The following is a 20,117-nucleotide window of genomic DNA, read 5'->3' on the forward strand; positions in this document are numbered from 1 at the left end:
CAAATGTTGTGGAAAATGAGCTACCAAGGATGAAATCCAATAAATGTCTAGTTGATTTCTCATTAAAGCATGTCGAGTGTCTGCTCAGGGTCCATTCAACCTCAACCTTCCGAGTTAGCTCGTTTTTATCATTTTTCAGGGGACGTTTTAGTGGCAAATTGGTAACTTTGCAAAACGATAAAGCAGCCAAAATGTCCTTGAAGTGATAGTTCACCCTAAAAAAAATAATAAAATCAAAACAACTTACTCACCCTCAAGTTGTTCCAAGTGTGTATACATTTCTTTCTTCTGCTCAACATATTTAGAAGATTTGGGGTATCTGATAGCCATTGATTTCCATAAAGAAAAAAATACAGAAACTGTTTTCTTACCCACATTCTTTAAAATAACTCCTTCTGTGTTTAGCACAAGAAAGAAATTGAGGTTTGGAACAACTTAAGGGTGAGTAACAGATGACAGATTTTTCATTTTCTTGTTGAACTATCCCATTAATGGCCTTTGTTTTAGTTACATACATGCCCAAGCTTGTACTAATGATCTATTTGTCTTATTTGAAGACCCGTGATATTAAACACTGGTTGTAAGCATTGCTAATGAATTCGGCAGGCAGGGCTTTGTGAGGCAGTGCCAAAACACTTACAGCTGTTGGGAACTTTATAGGGTTTATAAGTCATCACATAGCTTGGCAAAGAAGGAGAGAGCATGAAGTGCCTTGCTTGTTGACAAACCACTAAAGTGGAAAAAAAAACTGTCATTGTTTAGCCTCCCTCATGTCATGGAAAAGTTTGGCCAGAATATTCTATAAGAATGTTTCTAAATTTCTCTTGTTACTCTGAAATACTTTTCCACAAGTTTTTGTGTACAAGTTTTAACACTGACAACATCACTGACAAATAAACTGAAAAATAAATATTATTCTAGCAATATATTATTCTTGTAACGTTCAAATATTCAAGTAACATTTTTATTTGCTTTCTGTACAACTGTTGTAACTTTCACTAATACTTAACCCATAAAACAAAACGTTAATAAATAATAAACAAACAAATAAATAATAAAAATTGCCTTTTTCTTTAATTATATATTTTGCACAATTGTTGGATCTTGCATTAATGCTTAAACATAATCATTAAAAATTAATTAATTAATTATGAAGATGAAGGGTGAAGCTTTAAATAATACAACAATATAACAATAATAAAACAAAGGCAGCTTTAAATAATAATAATAAAATAATAATAATAATAATAATAATAATATTTTATATATGTATATATAAATATTATTTAATGTTTGATTGGCATTATTATTATTATTATTACTATTATTTTATATTATACAGTTATTTAGAATGCAATTGAGATATTACACCACATTAGGAACTACAGTCTATTCCATGAAATATTATGTCTTGTAGCAATTTTGCGACTTTGGTGCTTAGAGGATTGATATAACGTTGGTGAGTAAAACTCTCTGAAAGCATATTTACAAGAGACTTCCCTTGTGTAACCCAAAAGCATGTGCTCTTACCGGAGTGTCTCGGTCCACTTCAGCTCGAGCTCCAGGGCCATCTTATCCATCTTGAGCTTCTCATCCTCTTTGGTAGCGATGAGTTTGGCATCGTGCTGTTGTTTCTGAGACTCCATCTCTCCCTGAGGACAAGAACAAGAGCGAACATTAACTCTGATGAGCCATTAAACACATGACCTGTAATTGTGAGGTCTAACGCGGCACTCAGGATGAGAGGGAGGGCTCTTCTTCACAGCTATCAATCAAACAGGGGTCAGGAGATGGAAATGCATTTTCATATCTCCACTCACTCACTCATTTCTTCTCTCATGCACACACAGGTCTGATTCACTATGCATGGTCACTCTGAGAAACTGTGCTTCAGGTCAAGGACAAAGGAAGAGGAACGGTGAAGAGCTCTCTCTAATGAAGTGTCTTTGCCACATAGGGGCCAAAACTGCAGGTGGGTGTAATTCAACAGAGCAGCTATTACTCGTTTCATAATGATGAACTCATAGCAGGTGTGTTTAGGAGCTATTCATGGAATCTGAGGGCAAATGCAGTATATTAAAAAAAAATCACCCTCATCAACTTTAATGATAAAAATATCTGGCAGGAGCAGCTGAGTTATGTGACTTTGAAGTATGAAGTCTCATTCTCATTATTTTTTTGGAGTAATTGCTTTTGGTAATACACCTGAAGGGCTGTTAGGAGGTTGCTAGTCTCTCGGAGTCTTGCTCGCGTGGCGTCCAGCTCTTCTAGAAGCTTCTTCTGGGCATCTTTCAGATTGGAGATGTGTCCCTCAGCAGAACTGAGTCCCTGCTCTCCCTGCTTCACCAGCTCCTGGAGTCGACTCACCTGAGGAACAGAAGAAGTTACTCACTTCTGAGCAGATGCTTGTTCTCTGTGTTGAGTTACAGGACACTGGAAGAATAAGGCACTCAACTTTATTACAAAATAAAATAAAATATTTTCAGTATTGTAATTAAAACTACAATTAACAAGTAAACAAGTATAACATTACTTATATAATTAATAAATATGTAAATAATTAATTACTAACAACAATACATTTAATCAAACACTTTAGCACTCTTACAGTGATAAATAAAATGGTTTTCGAGGGGTTTGGGGTACTTTTTAGCTGATCGGCAAACTAAAGGCCCGTTCACACCATGCGCGATAATTATAAAGATAACGATAAAGATAAGGTTCTAAAAATCGTTCTCAATATTAAAGAATAGCAGAGTCCACACTACAACTATAACGATAAAGGCACAGAGAAACAATATCGTTGGAATCATTTTCAGAACGATTGTTTTTTTCTGATGAACGATAAAAACATTGCCAACCAATCAGAATCAATCTGCTGTAATGAGCTTGAGAATTTAAAGCAGCAGACGCGCATCCGCTTAGAATAAACAGACAATATAGTTCACTGGTGTGGACTCTAATATCGTTATCTTTATAGTTATCTTTATAGTTATCGTTCTTGGTGTGAACGGGCCTTAAAACAGCCGAAGATCAGCCTAGGCCAGTTGGGAAATATCCAGCAAATCAGCAGAATATCTTCAAAAGGCAGCATCCTAACCTAAATATAACATCTTATATGACTGAGATTTCATGATTCGGTCTCTCAAACGCTCAAAGTTCATTCCAATAAAGAATGTTCATAAAATCTGCAAATATAGTGATATATGGCTTTTTAATGACACTAAGCTATTGTGGAACAGACTTTAAGTGCATGGCTAAATATGTACCCTAGGTATATAGTTGGTTTCTAGATGGTCCAAGTTAATCGTTATCTTTGACAAGCAACAAACCAGCTACCAACTGGACTGGTTTTTGGAACATGCATGACGATCAATCAGCCAATTACCATTGGATTTTCCAACAATTTCAGAGCGTCATTTCCATTTAGCAAATTGTGACGTGCACTTTAAGCATGACTCAAAAAGTGAATGAAACCTTGCTAAACTGAATGATAGGGTAATAATCAGTGATGCTGCTTCACTTCAGGGGTCTCCTTGGCCCATTTGCAGCCGTGGCTAAGGTACATGGGACTCAGCCAGAGTCGTGTTCCAGAAGCCCATTAAAACACATTGAGACTAATGAGATGATAAACATATGCCACTGAAATTAATCACTCCTCCCTTTGCTTCTGTGTCTTCCTTTCTACCCGCTAAATCATTTTCAGAGAGACAAAAAAGGTTTGTACCTCACTGTTGGCCATGTTGAGTTTGGCTGCGAGCTCCTCTCGCAGACTGTCCAGTTCCTCTCGTAAAAGACTCTTCTGTTCCTCTAGAGAGCTACGTTCCTTCTCAAACTGTTCCTCCATTTCCTATGAGTCCAACAGAAGATATTGATTACAAATGACGACAGCTTCTAACTATGAGAAACAATTTTACAAATGTATGTTTGTGGAAATTATACAACCGTGTGTAGGGTTTGTGTTGTTAATGTTACCGTTCACCAAAAAGTGAAAATCCTATCATTTACTACTTATCCTCAAGCTGAGCCAAATCCATAGAGGAAAGAAACCCATGGCTTTGAAAAAACACGAGGGAGAATAAATAACGACAGAAGTTTCATTACTGGATGAACTATTCCTTTAATCGTGATAGAAATCTTTTTTTAGGCTGTGGCATTTTGAAGGCATCACTGTCTGGGAACTTAATTTCAAACATGTCAGGGTAGTGCCTTGGAAAATCCACTTAAAATCTGTCTCAGGAAGCAGGAAGAAATAAGATTGCAATGCCAAAACAAGGCATGGGAAGAAATTAATAGCTATATATTATTCATCATTTGATTCTTGAGCTTTACTGGGCTCTCCTGGAATATTATAATAAGAAACTAATCATAGCCATCCTGTGACATTTACAGAATGAAATGCAGTTTCCTGTCCTCCACATACGAGGATACAATCTGTCTTATCATAGCACTTCCAAGGTAGTAATAATTTTGTATTACCAATATTCTGGTTATATATCTTGTTATAACGAATAATTAAGATTCTGTAAGAAATACTGTTTAAATTTATAATTTAATCTTAGTTCTTCAGACTAAATTTAGAATATCACACATTAACTCACAATGTTTCAGCTGTTATTAAAGGGGGGGTGAGTTTTTTACACTGTTAAAGAGTTGGATTCCCATGCTAAACATGGACAAAGTTTCAAAAATTAAGTTGTACATTTGAAGGAGTATTTCTGTTCCAAAAATACTCCTTCCGGTTTGTCACAAGTTTCGGAAAGTTTTTTTCGAGTATGGCTCTGTGTGACGTTAAATGGAGTGGAATTTCCTTATATGGGTCCTGAGGCACTTCTGCCGGAAGAGCGCGCGCTCCCGTATAGCAGAGCACTGAGAGCACAACAGACTTCACTGATCAGCGCGAGAGCATCGCGAAATGTCACAAAAGGAGTGTGTTTTTGGTTGCCAGGGCAAGACAACCCTGCACAGATTACAAAAAGAGAAACAGCATTAAGGGACCAGTGGATGGAGTTTATTTTTACAGAGCATCAACGGAGTTGTGCAAGTGTTTTTGTTTGTTCCCTGCATTTCTAAAATGCTTGTTTTACAAACAAGGCCCAGTTTGGCGACGGATTTGCGTATCTTTTATTTCTTAAGGATGATGCAATCCCAAACGAAAAAGGGTCACGATTGTGTTTTGGAACCACAAGCGGTGAGTAAAACTGCTTCAAATATCTCTGCCTCCTTGTTAGTGCGTCCACCTCCCATCGGAGACCCGGGTTCGAGCCCCGCTCGGAGCGAGTCGTTGCTGCTGCTGCTCTCGTTCAGTTTCAGCCTTCACAGCTGTCAGTCACAGCTTCCACATGCTCTCAACGCAAAAGCCTAATCGCGCTCGTGATTCTTTAGCTCCGCCCACACGTCACGCCTCCAGGTGCTCGGGTTTTTCCGGGAAAAATCGGTACAGACTATCTTTCTCTTATGAATATAATAAAACTAAAGACTTTTTGGAGTTATGAAGGATGCATTACTACTCTATAGGTACTCAAGATTAACAGGATATTGAGTGAAAACGAGCATTTCACCCCCCTCTTTAAATGTATTTTTCTTATGTCTTTCTTTCCATAAATCAGAGGCATGAAATAAATATGCATTGCAGTTCAAATATTTATAATCATTCTCAGTGGTGAAAACAGATAGATAGATAGACAAATAGATATCATCTTTGCATGATAAGAAATGTCTTAAAACAACAGCAAGAATGATCCAAATTGGTAACACAAAAGTGAAGAGCGATAGATGATGATTAATTAAAGATGGAAGAGATGAGATCATCTCTTCCTCTTATCCTATAAGAGCAGGGGGTCCCATTAAAGTGAGGTCCACATCGAATCCAATCTACATCACATATTCACACACACTCCACCTAAAGGAACCTAAAGGAGCATGGGCCTTGAGGAGAAAGATGCCTTAAGTAAGCCTGCTTAAAAGATTGATGTTTAGCACAGATGAATAAATGGGCCGTGAGCTCAGTTTAGCCGGTATGTGTGCATAATTCACTCCATCCCTAATTGAAGCCACACAAATATGCAAATTGCACCTCTTGAGTGTCTCATTTGTGCCCCGGTGACACAAGACATGCGTTATGACGGTGAAAATGGATCCATGTCAAATAAAATAAAATTCCTCCCTGAAAATATAAAATATATGCTCGCTTAACACTCTAAAAAATAAAGGTGCTTCAAAAGGTTCTTCAAGTGATGCTATAGAAGAACCATTTTTGGTTCCAAAATGAACCATTCAGTCAAATCTCTCTTTTATAGCATGTTAAATGTTCTTTATGGAACCATTTGGACAAAAAGGTTGTGTGAAGCACCTTTATTTTTAAGAGTGTACCGTGGCTCTACTCTGTGGAGGTTCCCAAAATAAAGATCCCTCTAATGCTCTAGGGTCTGTCATCAGAGGAGTGAGTCACCAAACCCACTTTGGACACACAGTAGAAACCCAATGCGCTCTGGAAAAGAAAGATAAAGAAAGAGAGAGTGGAAGGGCCCAAGGCTTCATCTAAAATAGGACGTCAGCGCAGTCGTCACGCTGCTTCTGTACAAGGCAGTGAGTCAGCGGCACACTCTAACAGAGGCCACTCTCATTGATTATTCATCACACCTCAATTTTTCAAACTGCATTTCCATTTCTGAGAGTGGCAGGCGCTACGGTGGCAGTGCGATAAGCCCAAAACGGCCACGCTGCAATGTGATTACAAAGGTTTGCTGAAGGGTCGCACGGGCTCGACAGCAGGTGATAATGGTGGAGCAGGCCGGTTTTGGGAACGTTTAATCTCTGTAAGCATGGAGAGGAAGTGGAAACTCACTGCTCAGATTGTTAATAATGGAAAACATGACTTTTAAAATCTTAAAAGATTTTAAAACAAGGCATTGTACACTTGCCAAATCTGTAAATAGTTACATGGGGGTGTAGGCAGTGGATGGGTCTGACCCACTCTAATGAAAGGCCCCCCCCCCCCCAGTTTATAATACAAATACAAAATCCGCTCAGTCAGTGTTTTCAGTCGATGTTCAAAGTCGTTTGGTGTGTGACCAAGCAAACGGGTGCAGTTAGTTGCCGGCGTCAGTCACAAACAAGTAAATAAATAAAATTACCTGTTACATTCGTATTATTATTTCCACTAGCTTATGATCGGGCCACAAGAGAACTATTACAGGAGTAAATTAAAACATTAAGCTATACACCTTTATCAGCATATGAAGTAGATTTGTCTCTTATATTAATCTTATATTATACTATTAGTTTTACTGTATTTTTTATAAAATAAATGCAGCCTTGGTAAGCTCATAAGATTTAAAAAAATAAAATCAAATAGATCTGACTGCCCCCAGGCTTTTGAGCATTAGTGTTTAAGTAATTAATTAATGTTTTTTTTTCATTAAATCTTTTCTGTACAAAGGAAATAATACTTGGAAATGATAATTATTTAAATTATAAATGAACCCCCCCAAACTGCTAAGATTCATAAATACTTAATTCCTTAACGGTCACTCACATTTTTGAATATTGACTTTGTAGTGCGCGATCCAAACTTAAATTTTTATAATTCATGAATGAAAATATTTTGTAACATGATATTGATGTACCATTTACATGGTAATGCAATGTCTGATTTTAAAATGGGTTTTCAAGGATGAATTTTGAGATTTTAAGTTTTCAGTCGATATATCATTTCAGATGATTTCTTAAATGTGATAGAGAAAAAGGCAATGAAGAAGTCTTTCTTTTTAAACAAAGGTCAAAACTCCTGTTATAATTTAGATTTTTGAGGGTGCACTCTTGTCATAAATTAATCGATTACTTTTCCTACAAAATATTTAATAAAAAATATTAGTGAAATATATATTTGGGAGTCTTAGATCTTTCCAACGATATATAGTTTGTCATGATTAGATTAGATTTAATTGTAATATAGTGAAGTAAATGTAGGCGTCCCACAGAGGGGACGGGTGACAGTTAACATTAAACACTGAAAAATTATGTGATTTTTCATATGGCAAAACATTAGGAATAGGATGGAAAAAGTACAATCTAAACAGAACTGATGCTTCCTACATAGGTTCCAATTAGAATTTGGACAAAACCGCATTTATATTAGCTAGATTTATTACATTTGTAATTCACTCTTTCTGCATGTCTCTCTCCAGGTATACTCCAGACCTCAGACCAACACCCCGGGAACACCATAACTGCGGGCAGAGAAATAACCCACCGATGCTCTGTTGGTCCAACGTTCAGCTAACGACCTGTGTGTGCATGATTTAGAATTACAAAAAGATGAAGTTGTGAAGCGTTTGGATGTGGATGTGCCGGCCTGCTGGCAGCTGCCTATTTTGGGGGAGGGTGACAGATTGCGCTCCGACTGAGTCAATCCCGTGCAGATTTGTATGCTTTTATTTCATATGCTATCAGCTAGCGGAACCAAAACAGACTGTTTAGTCACGACGTCTGCCATTCACCAGCCTGTCTCCACTGATGAAGGAAATAACAGATATGACTTTTATTTTTAAATCAGTAAAGATCGAGTGTGTCCTGTCTGGGACACCTTTGAGCAGGATGGAGGTGGATTTGCACTGTTGTGCCTAAAAGAAGCGAGGACGGGATGCACACCACATTCTTCCTTTCTAACAAACCTCCTGGAGCTGAGGCACCTGCGCTTCTCATTTTTCACTGTCTGTAGGTTTAGCGTTTTTTTTTCTTTCACACATACACATGGTTATGATTAAAATCCAAAGTGTGTTATTGCCTGATTGCATTGGAGAATCTGTCACATGTGACTTTCATTCTCTAGTTCTTTAGTAAACTAGTGCTTTCAGAGGCATCATGCACCTGTTTTTTTTTTTAGTTTGAACTGGCAGTTCTGGTCCACTTGGTGCAGCAGGCAAGGTAAGACATGACAAAAGGGTGAAAAAAAAAAAAAAAAAACTTTTGATCAACTTAGTAGTTATTTGTTTAAGTGTAAGATATGTGAGGCTAGTGGTGCAGTTGACATTTGAGATGTACAAAGAGGACCTGCATGGATAGGATAGTGAAATATATAAAAGGTAGGGATATGCACTTCCTTTCACTTTGTTGTTGATTTCCAATTAAACTAGCATTTAATATTTTGATATTTCAAATTTTTTGCTAGAAATTAATGTGTTTACGAAATCAAAGAAAAAAACATGGATTAAATAAATAAATCTGAAAGTGTAAAACAGTTTACCCAATTCTATTTTATTTTTGTAATATTTCCATATTTATTAATATTTTGAATAATCCTTTATTGTTGTGGTTTCTTTTTAATCTTAGCTTTAGTAATTTGTTAACTTTAACTTCAACATTTTTATATATATATATATATATATATATATTTGCATCTAATATTTATATTTTATTTAATCTTTATTTCAATTAACAAAAACATTTTGTAATGGTTTTAATTAAACTGAAATTAAATGAATAAATAAATGAATGAATCTAAAAGTTTAATCTACTCTAGCTAGTGCTAGTTTAGTATTCAATCATATCATATTATAGTATTTATTAATATTTTAGAATGAGCTTTATTAGAATTACTAAATTTTCAGCTTTCAAATGTATTTTAGTTTAAGTTTTAGTAATTTTGTCATGTGCTTTTGGCATTTTTTGAATAACTATTTATATTTAGCTTTAATTCATTATTGTTGTTGTTGTTGTTGTTATTATTATTATTATTATTATTAATTTATTATTCATTATTTTACTATGTTTAATTTTTATTGGGAATTTAGTAACTTAAATTTATATTTATTTATTTTAATTTTTTTTACAGTTCACTACCAAGTCAACATTTCTAATTTTCTAAAAAAATAAATAAAAATAAAAATAAAATAATAATAATAATAAGTTTGGGGTTTTCATTTAATATTCATATTTTATTTTATTTCAACTTTATTTCAATTTCTAAAAACAATTTTAAAAGTTTAAGTCAACAATTAACAACACCAGAATGAGTGAATGAAGAAATAGTTTATAAAATATACCCCTTTGCATCATAGCACCTACAGCAACAATATTTAGTTTCTACTTTCATTATGTCAGTACCTAATTATCATCTCAACAGAAAGATTCTTATAATACAAATAAATGTCCTCCAACCCTGAACCTGTAACAATTATTCTCTCTGATTTTTCCCTTGCACTCTCAAGGTGACACCATGACTGACACCAGACAGCGAGAGTAAGGCGCAGTCATGCTGATATCTCAACAGCACAGCTCTGGGAGTCTTCAGAACGTTCTATGTTGTCCCAGGCTGACAGTCAGTGGGTGTTGTGACAGAGTTCACTCACAGACAGGAGTCGGTTCCTCTCTTTCTCAGAGACGCTCTGGGTGTTTTCTAGAGCGGCCCGGTGCTTCCTCGAGATCTCGTCCAGCGCCCGGCTGTGGGCATCCTTAAAGTGAGCAGTTTCCTCCTCATATTTGGCACGCAAGTTCATGAGCTCCTTCTCATAGATCTGCTTTTCCTCTCGAAGTGACTGTTGACAGGGAAAAAAATCAAAGACAAATATATTTAAAAGATGGTTTGATGCTTATATAACTGTTTTAAATATATATTTACTTATATAGTGTATAAAAAAAACTCTAAACATGTAAATTTCATTATTACCCATCTGATGCATTTGTATTCATTTATTATTTCTGAAATCTAGATACAGTTTTTGATTATTATTTCCATATTAAACATGCCATTTACTATACATACATGACTATTTACACAATCGCTCCAAAAATCGGAGTTAGTAAGGTTTTTTAAATATTTTTGAAAAATGTCTCTTATGCTCATCAATGCTATATTTGTTTGAACCACAAAAAAATTAATATCATGAAATATTAATGCAATTTAAACTTACCCATGTTCAGTTTTAATATATTTTAAAAAGTAATTTATTCCTGTGATGCAAAGCTGAATTCAGCATCATTACTCCAGTCTTCAGTGTCACATGATCCTTCAGAAATCATCCTAATATGCTGATTCGCTGTTCAAAAACTTTTATTATCATTAATGTTGATACGTTTTAATGGGGAATTGATATCTCATTTAAAATCCTTTAGATAAATACTTTTCATTGCATGTTATAAAAAAATAATAATAGTGTAGACCAGTATTATGAAGGCCTTTTCAATTTCACATAGATAGCAATGACGCAAAGCGAAAGTATGTCTGAGTATGGTTTGTGAAAAGAGCATAAACAGGCATCAGTAAGGGACACGGTCTCTTGTTCAGAAATGTTATGAATCCAATCTAAAAGTATAACAGTCAGTGAAAGCTGAAAGCACACACTGACACTGTTAAATAAACTTCCCATTATAGGACCCGCGGAGTGAATCTCTCCAAAATGCTGTCCCGCTCTATTTGGTGAGTGTTGTCATAGTAACAGCTAACTCAAGGCTGTGCTGCTAACAAACTGTGATGTGGGCGACAGAACGAAACCGAGAGAAAGCTTGATGAGACCTTTTCAAATGGGAATTATCCTGAAATCCACTCACATGAGAGGACCAATAATTCTATAGCACTTTATATATATTATACTACATTTTTTAAAGTTGGTTTTATGGAATTTAGGCTGGTTTTAGCTGAGCCCCTTCTGACGGGTTTAATCTAAATGGATGAAAATTCTATTTAAATTCAATGCAATACAAATACATAAATCTTAAAATAAGACAAAATATTTTTTGAGTATTGAGAGATGTTTTGAGTTTATTTTTGCCATGCCAAAATTTTAAAGTTAAATAAAATGTAAAAAATAAAAAATTAATTATTATTTTATTGGACACATCATCCGTTCCTATAGTACAGTAGTTAACTCAGAGCACTGTAGTTTTTGATACTCCAGCAAATGGTACTCATGGAAATAGAAACATAGAGAAACAAAATTAGGAATATTTTATACAGTACAGTTATATTTATTTATTTATTTAGAGCAATAGTGTGTGTACATGTGCATGGATTACTCTCTGTTCCCTTTTCTGAAGCTGTAAATAAAAAATTCAGCTTAAATTCTCTTATCAATATCTTGAGCTTTTTCCTTCTTCATTGGTCAAAACAGGAGACTGACAGGAAGCTATTAGGAAGAAAGAAGGGGAATGCCTTCGCAATGTGTCACATGACGGACTGCACCACAGCTTTTAAAATGTTTCCCAAAGGCTACTAGTAAAACTGCTGAGAGGGATATTTCTGGTGCAGAAACAAGCCCACATTCCCACAATCTGTTTATTGGGGCTTTCAACGTATTAATAATGGAAGAAAACCTAAATGCGACAGGACAGCCAAAAAGCCAAACTGCTAGAACAGCGTGAAAAAGCACGAAATGCCATACTGAGTCAAATAAATAGCCATGCTGTCTCCGCACAAGAAAACTTATTACCAGACTGAGTGAAACCACTGAGAAATAAGAATTGCATTTCAATCAAACCGGCCGACCACAAAGAGACACTGAGACAAAGAGACTCTCTGCAGTGAGGATGGAGCGCTCTGAATTAAACATAGAGGTCTGGATTTAGGTGATAAAGCTCCAAGTGTTTAACATGAGAGATGGTGGTATTGTACAGTATATGCTTAAAGCTTAAACTAATGATGTCTCAAAGGAACTCATGAAATAACGGTTTCTGCAGAAGACTGATGTTGAAGTTACATACAGACAGTTTCTGCAATCTTGAACTGCTTTTCCTCACTCCATCTCTTAGACAAACTAACCAGGCTTCAAGATCTTATGGTGCAGTACAAATTGTGCCCTCAAGAAATATTTGGACACTTCAAAATGTAATTGCATTAGATATGAAATATCAAACCAAGTGGCATTTGCTCGAACAGCTGCTAGAGCAACCAAAAAGTTCCCAAAGAATACAAAATAAGTATAATGGTTTCCTGATAATAATAAGATTTAAAAAAAAAAAATTTTTTGATTTCTGAAGGATCATGTGACACTGAAGACTGGAGTAATGATGTTGAAAATTCAGCTTTGAGCACAGGAATAAATGACATTTTTAAATATATTATATAGAAAACAGCCCTTTTCATTTTTTTATATGGTGCAATAATAAATTGTGCCCTCAAAACACATTATTGAATTTGTATAAAATATAAAAAAAATTCAAGTAAGAATAATACATTATATTATACAGTATATCATAAAATGTAGTGATACTTTTAAAATGTTGCTAGAGCTTATTTAACTTCAATTTGTACAGTATAAAACCAACCGACATCATGCTTGTGATGTTTGGCAACCAGAAATTATTCAAATAATTCAAAAACATAAATAATAAAAATAAAATTAGTGTATCAGAATAATTTCTGAAGGATCATGTGAGTATTAATGCTGAAAATTCAGGTTTGCCATAACATTTTTTTTTATAAAAATAAAAATAATATAAATATATAATATAAATATATATTAAAATACACTGGAATAAAAAACTTGTTCTTAATATGGTACAATGCAAATCAGGCTGCTCAAAAATATCTGGACACTAAAAATGGCACTGATTAGATAAAAAATATCAAACCAAGTGCCATCTGAGAAAAAACTGCTAAAGCCTTTCTTAACATTAGTTATCTGAGTCATTTATTCTGTATAAAACCAACTAGCATCATGATTTCTGACAACCAGTGTCCAAAGAATACAAAAAAAAAGTTGGTTGTGATACAAAGTGTCCAAACACTCCCAGTGGACCTAAACTGATCTATATTCAGTAAACTGAATGGGATTGATCCGTACCTTCTCTAAGGAGAGGATCTGCTGCCTCTGCCTCTCGTCCAGCGTCTGACTTTTCTTCTGCAACGCCCCTCGTTCCTCCTCCAGACGCAACACCTTGTCCTTCAGACGAGACTTTTCTGATTCCAGATCCCGAATGACCGCCTCATGAGTCATCTGGGTGGCCTGCAGGCTCCCGATCTGACCTGGACGACACAGAGAAAGCCAGAGACAGTACTGTAGAGGAGGGTCAATGCTTTGAATGTCATCTAACACAGAGAGCAGACAGAGTCAAAGATCCTTTCCAGCTGCCAATACTGTGAACCTGAACACTGCAAATAAACCTCAACGGTTTGCCTACTCTTCACCAGATTTAATGTGTCTTGAAGATCTGTCTATGGCTATGTTAATAATAAAATAAAAGCACGCTTACTGCATACCATACAGTACATGCTGTAGACTGCATTTTATTTATTCAAAATAGTATGTTGAACAGAATAGAAGAGTAAATGCATGCATGCTGCATGTTTAATTCAGGAATTTCAGTTGTCACCTCAAAAATAAAAAAGTTTATTTAACATTTCTAAATCCAATTATATATATGTGTGTGTGTATTCTGCAATTTCTTGTCTTTTATACTAATAAAGAGCAACCTTTTTAAAAATTGAACCATTTTACAAAAAAGTTAATTACATTACAGTTACTGATATCTACACTTTTGTGGCACTACAAACGTTTAAAAAGAAATGCACTTGTCAGTGATACGATCTGGTGGTCAATGTATGGTTTATCTGGAGTTCAAGCCTGGATAAATTACTCAGATAACGGCTTCTGCTTCATGTTATATTCATTAATGCAGTGCAAAAAGCACATAAACACAATCACGGAGAGCTTAAACACCTATTGTTTCTCCCAGATAAAAGTCCAGAGGTGTGTTTGACATTTAGGTGTGACAGACCCAGCTGGGCTCTGCCTCCCTCAGGGAACACTCCAGAATGTGGGTGATGAATACTGCTAGGACACACAGCTGCTGTTGCCAGGATACCAGGAGCTGATCCACCCAAATTTTTCTGTCAACAGCAATGGTGCCTTGCAGCTGGAGCTGTGTCTCTAATCTGATGCACCATTGACTAAACCCAGTTAACCTTTACCCAATAAATATGCCAATAACTGGCATAGTTTATTTGTTTGTTCTTTATTTATTCAAATATCACAATTTTTTGCATTATTGTTGTTATTATTATTGTTTATTTATATATTTTTTTTTTAGCTGAAAATATAAGGTAATATACTTAAACCTCAAAAAGTAGTTTATTATAATAATTAGTCATTATTTTAACCTGTGGATGTCAAAAAATATTTATAATATTAATAATAATTATTCATATTAACATAAATATAACAGCAGCAACAACAACAATTAAAAAAATACATTCTTAATAAAAATGCATGTATTATTAAAAACTATTAACAACAGTTAAAATATTTGAATATCATTTTATTTTCAATAGTTTAGGTTTGAATATGGAAAATATATTTAAGAAAGTAAATAAGGATCTTAAACCTAGATCCTGAAATTCCTGAATATTTAAATAAAGAGAGAAAAAAAAAAAAAAAACAGAATCAGGTCTTGTCTGTAAAGTGACAGATTTTAACCTAAAATAACAGTTGCAGTTATTTTAAACCATTTATTAAAAAAATTAATTTGCAATATTGATGATCATGAGGATGATAATGATGATGACAGATGTTAACCTCCATAAATAGTTTTGTGCATACACTTCAAACATTTATTTTAATAATAATTATAATTATATTATAATATAATAAGACAATAATAATAATAATAATAATAATAATAATAAACATGACTAATAAAGATGTGTGTTATCCTATAAAGTGTACAAACTATTAACCTTCCTGAAATTCATTTAATTTAACTTCAAATTATTTACATTTATATTTTTATACTTTTATTTAAATGACAGTTCTGTATCCTGTTTAAATTCAATTCAAAGAAAGAAGATCAGTTGGAACCTGAAGGCACTCAGCATTTAACTCTGAATCCTGCTGTGCATGCTGGTAATGGATTAGTAGCCTAAAGCAGTGTAGAAGGATGAATCAGTGAAAGTGAGCGGAGTGGGATTGAACAGTTAACTGTGAACAGAGGTGATGGGAAAGCATGTGCGTATCTCACTGGCTTTGAGCAGGATCTCTGTGGCCTGCTGCTGCACTCGGTCTCTGGATGCCTCCAACTCACACTCGGCCTCCCTCTGTCTGATTTCCACGATCTCCGTGTCCTTAGTCACCTCCTCCAACTGTTTATGCAGTTCCTGCAGATACACACACAAATCAATCAACAAAACGACCAAAACACTCAACTTAAAGCTCTCAATCTCTGTTTATTACTGAGAGCTGCCTCTCTATATTTAAATATCATGAGGTTTCTCGCTTTGGCTGGCTCTCTCTTTCACTCATGTCACTTTTTCCATTTTTGCTCTTCTCACACTGTCTCCTCTGTTCTCACATTCATCCTCATTAATTGTGCATGTACACATTAGCTCTTTCTCCCTTTCATCTCTGCTCTCTTTGTCAATTTCCTCCGTCGCCTTCTAAAAGAAGTTCTCTCGGCTTCCATCGTTCATTGTCTAGCTAACTTTTTCCTTCCACCATTGTGGAGCTCATGTTCAATTTTTCAAATCATCGACTTTTCCACTGAATGAATGTATTCAATGTATTTTGTTCTTCTTATAGTAAAGATAGCAGGAAGAGAAAGAAAATCTACTTGTAGGACAATTTCAGCACTGTAATACTACATCTAGAGACTTTTTGGAAGAAGGAACATGCACAACATGAAAAATACATTATTTTAGTTCAGAACTGAAAAAAATCTTTTTTATGCCACTGTTGTCAGAGTTTATTGCTGTTTGCAGGGCTGTGTCTATAAATTATGGGCCCTGTGCACTGAATTTGCTATGGGGTCCCCTTAAAATCCCATAGGGGGTCGAGGATGGTTGCTGGGTCACTATAGCCCCTTTCACACTGCACGTCGGACCCGGCATATTGCCGGAACATTGCCGGGTCTCCTTCTGTGTGAAAGCAAACACGTCCCGGGATTGATTCTGTGATTGATCCCGGGTTGGGGACCTAGTAACATTGCCGGGTTCGACCCGGGACGAGCGCTGTATGAACAAAAGCCAGATCTAATGCCGTGTTGAAGTGATGATGCACATTATTGCACGACTCTTTTACCGGCTGTTTCGAAGGAAGATCAACGTTCGCCGCAACGAAAAAATATGTGCAAACTGTAATGAAGCAGAGATCACTTAGTTCCTCACTTTCCGCGCTGACGCCGAGATCGTTCGCTTGCTTCAGTGAAAGTATAACGTGCCTAACGTTTTTGACTCGTACATTACACGTCACAGCCTGCCGTTACGGGATCTTCACGGGTTGTGTGTGAAAGCACGCACATATCCCGGGTCATCACTGGCAGTGTGAAAGTGCAAAATCTAGCGATCCGGGAACAATTGCCGGAACACTTTACCAGTGTATCTGCCGGAAACGCAGTGTGAAAGGGGCTTTAGAGTTGCGATTGTAAAAAAGCATGTCTCGTTCTCAAGTCAAGAACCGGTTACATCGGTTTTCGGATCACCAGTACACTGAACCGAGAACCGTTTCTGTCAGACGCGTCCGATTCGAGAACCAAGGAGCTGATAATACTGCGCATGCGTGATTCAGTGCGAAACACAGAGCGTCTGAACCAAACTGATTCTTTTGGTGATTGATTCTGAACTGATTCTGTGCTAATGTTATGATCTCTGTCCACTGGAACGCTATCGCTATTTAAAACAATTACTAATCAAACAGATGGAATTAAAAAATAAAGGCCTGCCTCTAATAAAAGCCTGGTACCTTCTGCAGTTCAGTTAAATAAAGGCCCCGGCTTTTATTTGAGGAATTATTCTATGTATATTAGGGCTGCCCTCACCTAAATATTTTTCTCGTCGACTAGTAGCTGTTCATTTTAAGCATTAGTCAACTATTCATTTAAATCATAATAACGAGCCTTTAATTGCCTACATAGCCTAATAAGCACTCAAATGCAAAAAAAAAAAAAAAAAAAGAAGCTTGCTTCAGCACACCGGCAGATTGAATAATTATGAATGTGTCAGGGAAAACAGCAAGGAGACTGCATTTACATTTGAATAATTTATTGATAAACTTTTCTGTTTTCAGCTTCAGAGATGAAGCCGGCGACACTGACTCGTCATCTCTGCAGTAATGGATGCACCTGTATGCATGTTTCAGAAGTATTACATAATCTGAGAATATTTGTTTTCCATTTGAATTGGTTCAATTAACAGTATACAAATTTACTCTCTATAGATATATTTTTCAAGGTAAGCACAAACTGAGTTTCGCACTTGAGTTCACAGAGACCAAGACGGCAGAATGCACATCCTGTTTGCTTTCCTTACTTCACAAAAGCGTAATGTTTTGTTGTTATTGTGAGTGCACACAAATAAACCTAGAGTCTTTACAGAGTCAAAAGATGTATTACTCTTATCTTAATGCAAGAATAGTATGCGTATCTGGCGTGTTGTTCAGGGAGAGGGCTCAGAGCTCAGTATTTGCCCAAACACAGAGCGCTCCCCCTGGGTAGAAATGGGTCGATGGTGATGAGTCGGGGTGGTGGAGGGAGGCTCAAAGACTAGAGAGAATGAAGGTAAGACTGCTTGATTATTTATAGATGTTCTCTCTCATGCTGATTGGATAGATGATGTGATTACTGATAACGAATTGGCTGGTTTGATTATCTCTGTGTGCTCCCGACATTTGTTAATGAAACATCTCTCAGAGAGTGCTACTGTTCAGCTTTCACACTCTGCACAGACACTGGAATAGCGCTCATTTTTGATCTCACCATTAGATTGAACGGCAATGCAAAGTTGCTACTACATACATCTTTCCGATGGAAAGCCATATTTGAGGTTGATGAATGATAGGTGAGCAATTGGATGTCCTGCCCGATGTGCTGTATTACCACACAGACCAGCCTTTAATGATCTGTCCATCACGGACTGCGTGACTTCGCCACTTTCTGTGGATTTTTTTTTCTTCAAACGAAATTGAAGTACAAACTGATATATCATTTCGAACAAAATCAGGCTGAAACTAGGGCTGGGCGACATACCTAATGATATGATAATGTGCATCTAGTCAGTAAATCTGGTTCTGTGATTACCGCTAAATCGCTATCAACTGCTTTAAAATGGAGCAGCATTTAATAGACAGAGCCATAGATCACTGACAAGCTATTGCATTCATATTACGTATTCATCAAAGGCGATAATGAACGCGATATTGGGTAGCATGTCAGTGATCTACGGCTCTGTCTATTAAATCAATAAAGTTCATTTTGAGTTTGTTTTGGGATGTTCATTTTAGCTCCTAAACACCTTTGAGCTTCCATTGGTTCATGGCGGTTATGCAATCAGTGGGTGTGTTCTGAAACTCCACCTTCTTTGAGGTGCAATTTTTCTGGTTCGTTTCTCATAATCTCGTTCTGCGGAGATCCTACAGAAGAGCAACATCTCCTGAATACATTGGAGTGTTGAAATAGCTGAGCTGGCACAAATATATCTGCACCTGTACGATCGCTCGCAGAGAGACTTTAAAAAGAAAGCATTTAATTCCTAGAAAGATATTGCAACGAAGCTTGGTGTCGAAGACACGGAATTATGAAAAAAGCGACGTAGAGAAACATCCAAGACAAGTTTTCCAAAGCCATGAAAAGAATGAAAGGAAAGAGTAAAGATATAAGGTAGCAAGTACCAAATATATGTTTAAAATAAATGTTACAACCATACTGCTATTGCTGTTCTTTCAATAAGCAAATGGTTAAATGGTATACAATTAATGAAAAGCCAAACAAATATACAATAATAAAACTTTTGTGTTTTTATCAAGTAAATCATGACACCACATAAAATATAAAAAGTGTAAAAATGTATCCAGTTTAATAAAATAAATGAACACTGTTAAAATAAAGTAACAAACTGACTCCAATATCTTTTTCCACATCATGCTAAAGTTTTCGAATTCTGAGCCATTCACACTCCCCATAAAGGAACGATTATGGAAACAGAATGGTTCTTTTGTATTACAAACATTATACCTGACTCTAAACTGCTGCTAATCATTATTCTTTTTGTTTATTATATTCTGACCGTTGATGCCCGTCTCACACCTAGATTGCCTACACGTCTTCTTCACTTCATCGTTGTTGAGTTTAGGGCATACGCCCGAGTGTCGCGACACACGTTTACATTAATCTACACCCTGCCTCCAGCATGCAGA

At 36.0% G+C, this 20,117-nt stretch overlaps 1 protein-coding gene across 1 annotated transcript in view; it reads right to left on the reverse strand.

Moving 5' to 3' along the window:
- Positions 1 to 16,290, reverse strand: part of LOC113044730 (protein FAM184A-like) — a 90,717-nt gene extending 74,427 nt beyond the window's left edge. Inside the window, exons 1-7 of the mRNA XM_026204909.1 lie at positions 16,267 to 16,290; positions 15,955 to 16,138; positions 13,782 to 13,963; positions 10,353 to 10,538; positions 3,728 to 3,850; positions 2,206 to 2,367; positions 1,531 to 1,652 (exon numbers count right to left, since the gene is read on the reverse strand). Of these exons, the coding sequence (XP_026060694.1) occupies positions 1,531 to 1,652; positions 2,206 to 2,367; positions 3,728 to 3,850; positions 10,353 to 10,538; positions 13,782 to 13,963; positions 15,955 to 16,138; positions 16,267 to 16,290 (983 nt within the window). The remainder of the gene's footprint in view (positions 1 to 1,530; positions 1,653 to 2,205; positions 2,368 to 3,727; positions 3,851 to 10,352; positions 10,539 to 13,781; positions 13,964 to 15,954; positions 16,139 to 16,266) is intronic.
- Between the last annotated feature and the right edge of the window lie 3,827 nt (positions 16,291 to 20,117).

This window comes from Carassius auratus, chromosome 26 (assembly GCF_003368295.1).
Source record: "Carassius auratus strain Wakin chromosome 26, ASM336829v1, whole genome shotgun sequence".
In the NCBI taxonomy this organism is placed as follows: domain Eukaryota; kingdom Metazoa; phylum Chordata; class Actinopteri; order Cypriniformes; family Cyprinidae; genus Carassius; species Carassius auratus.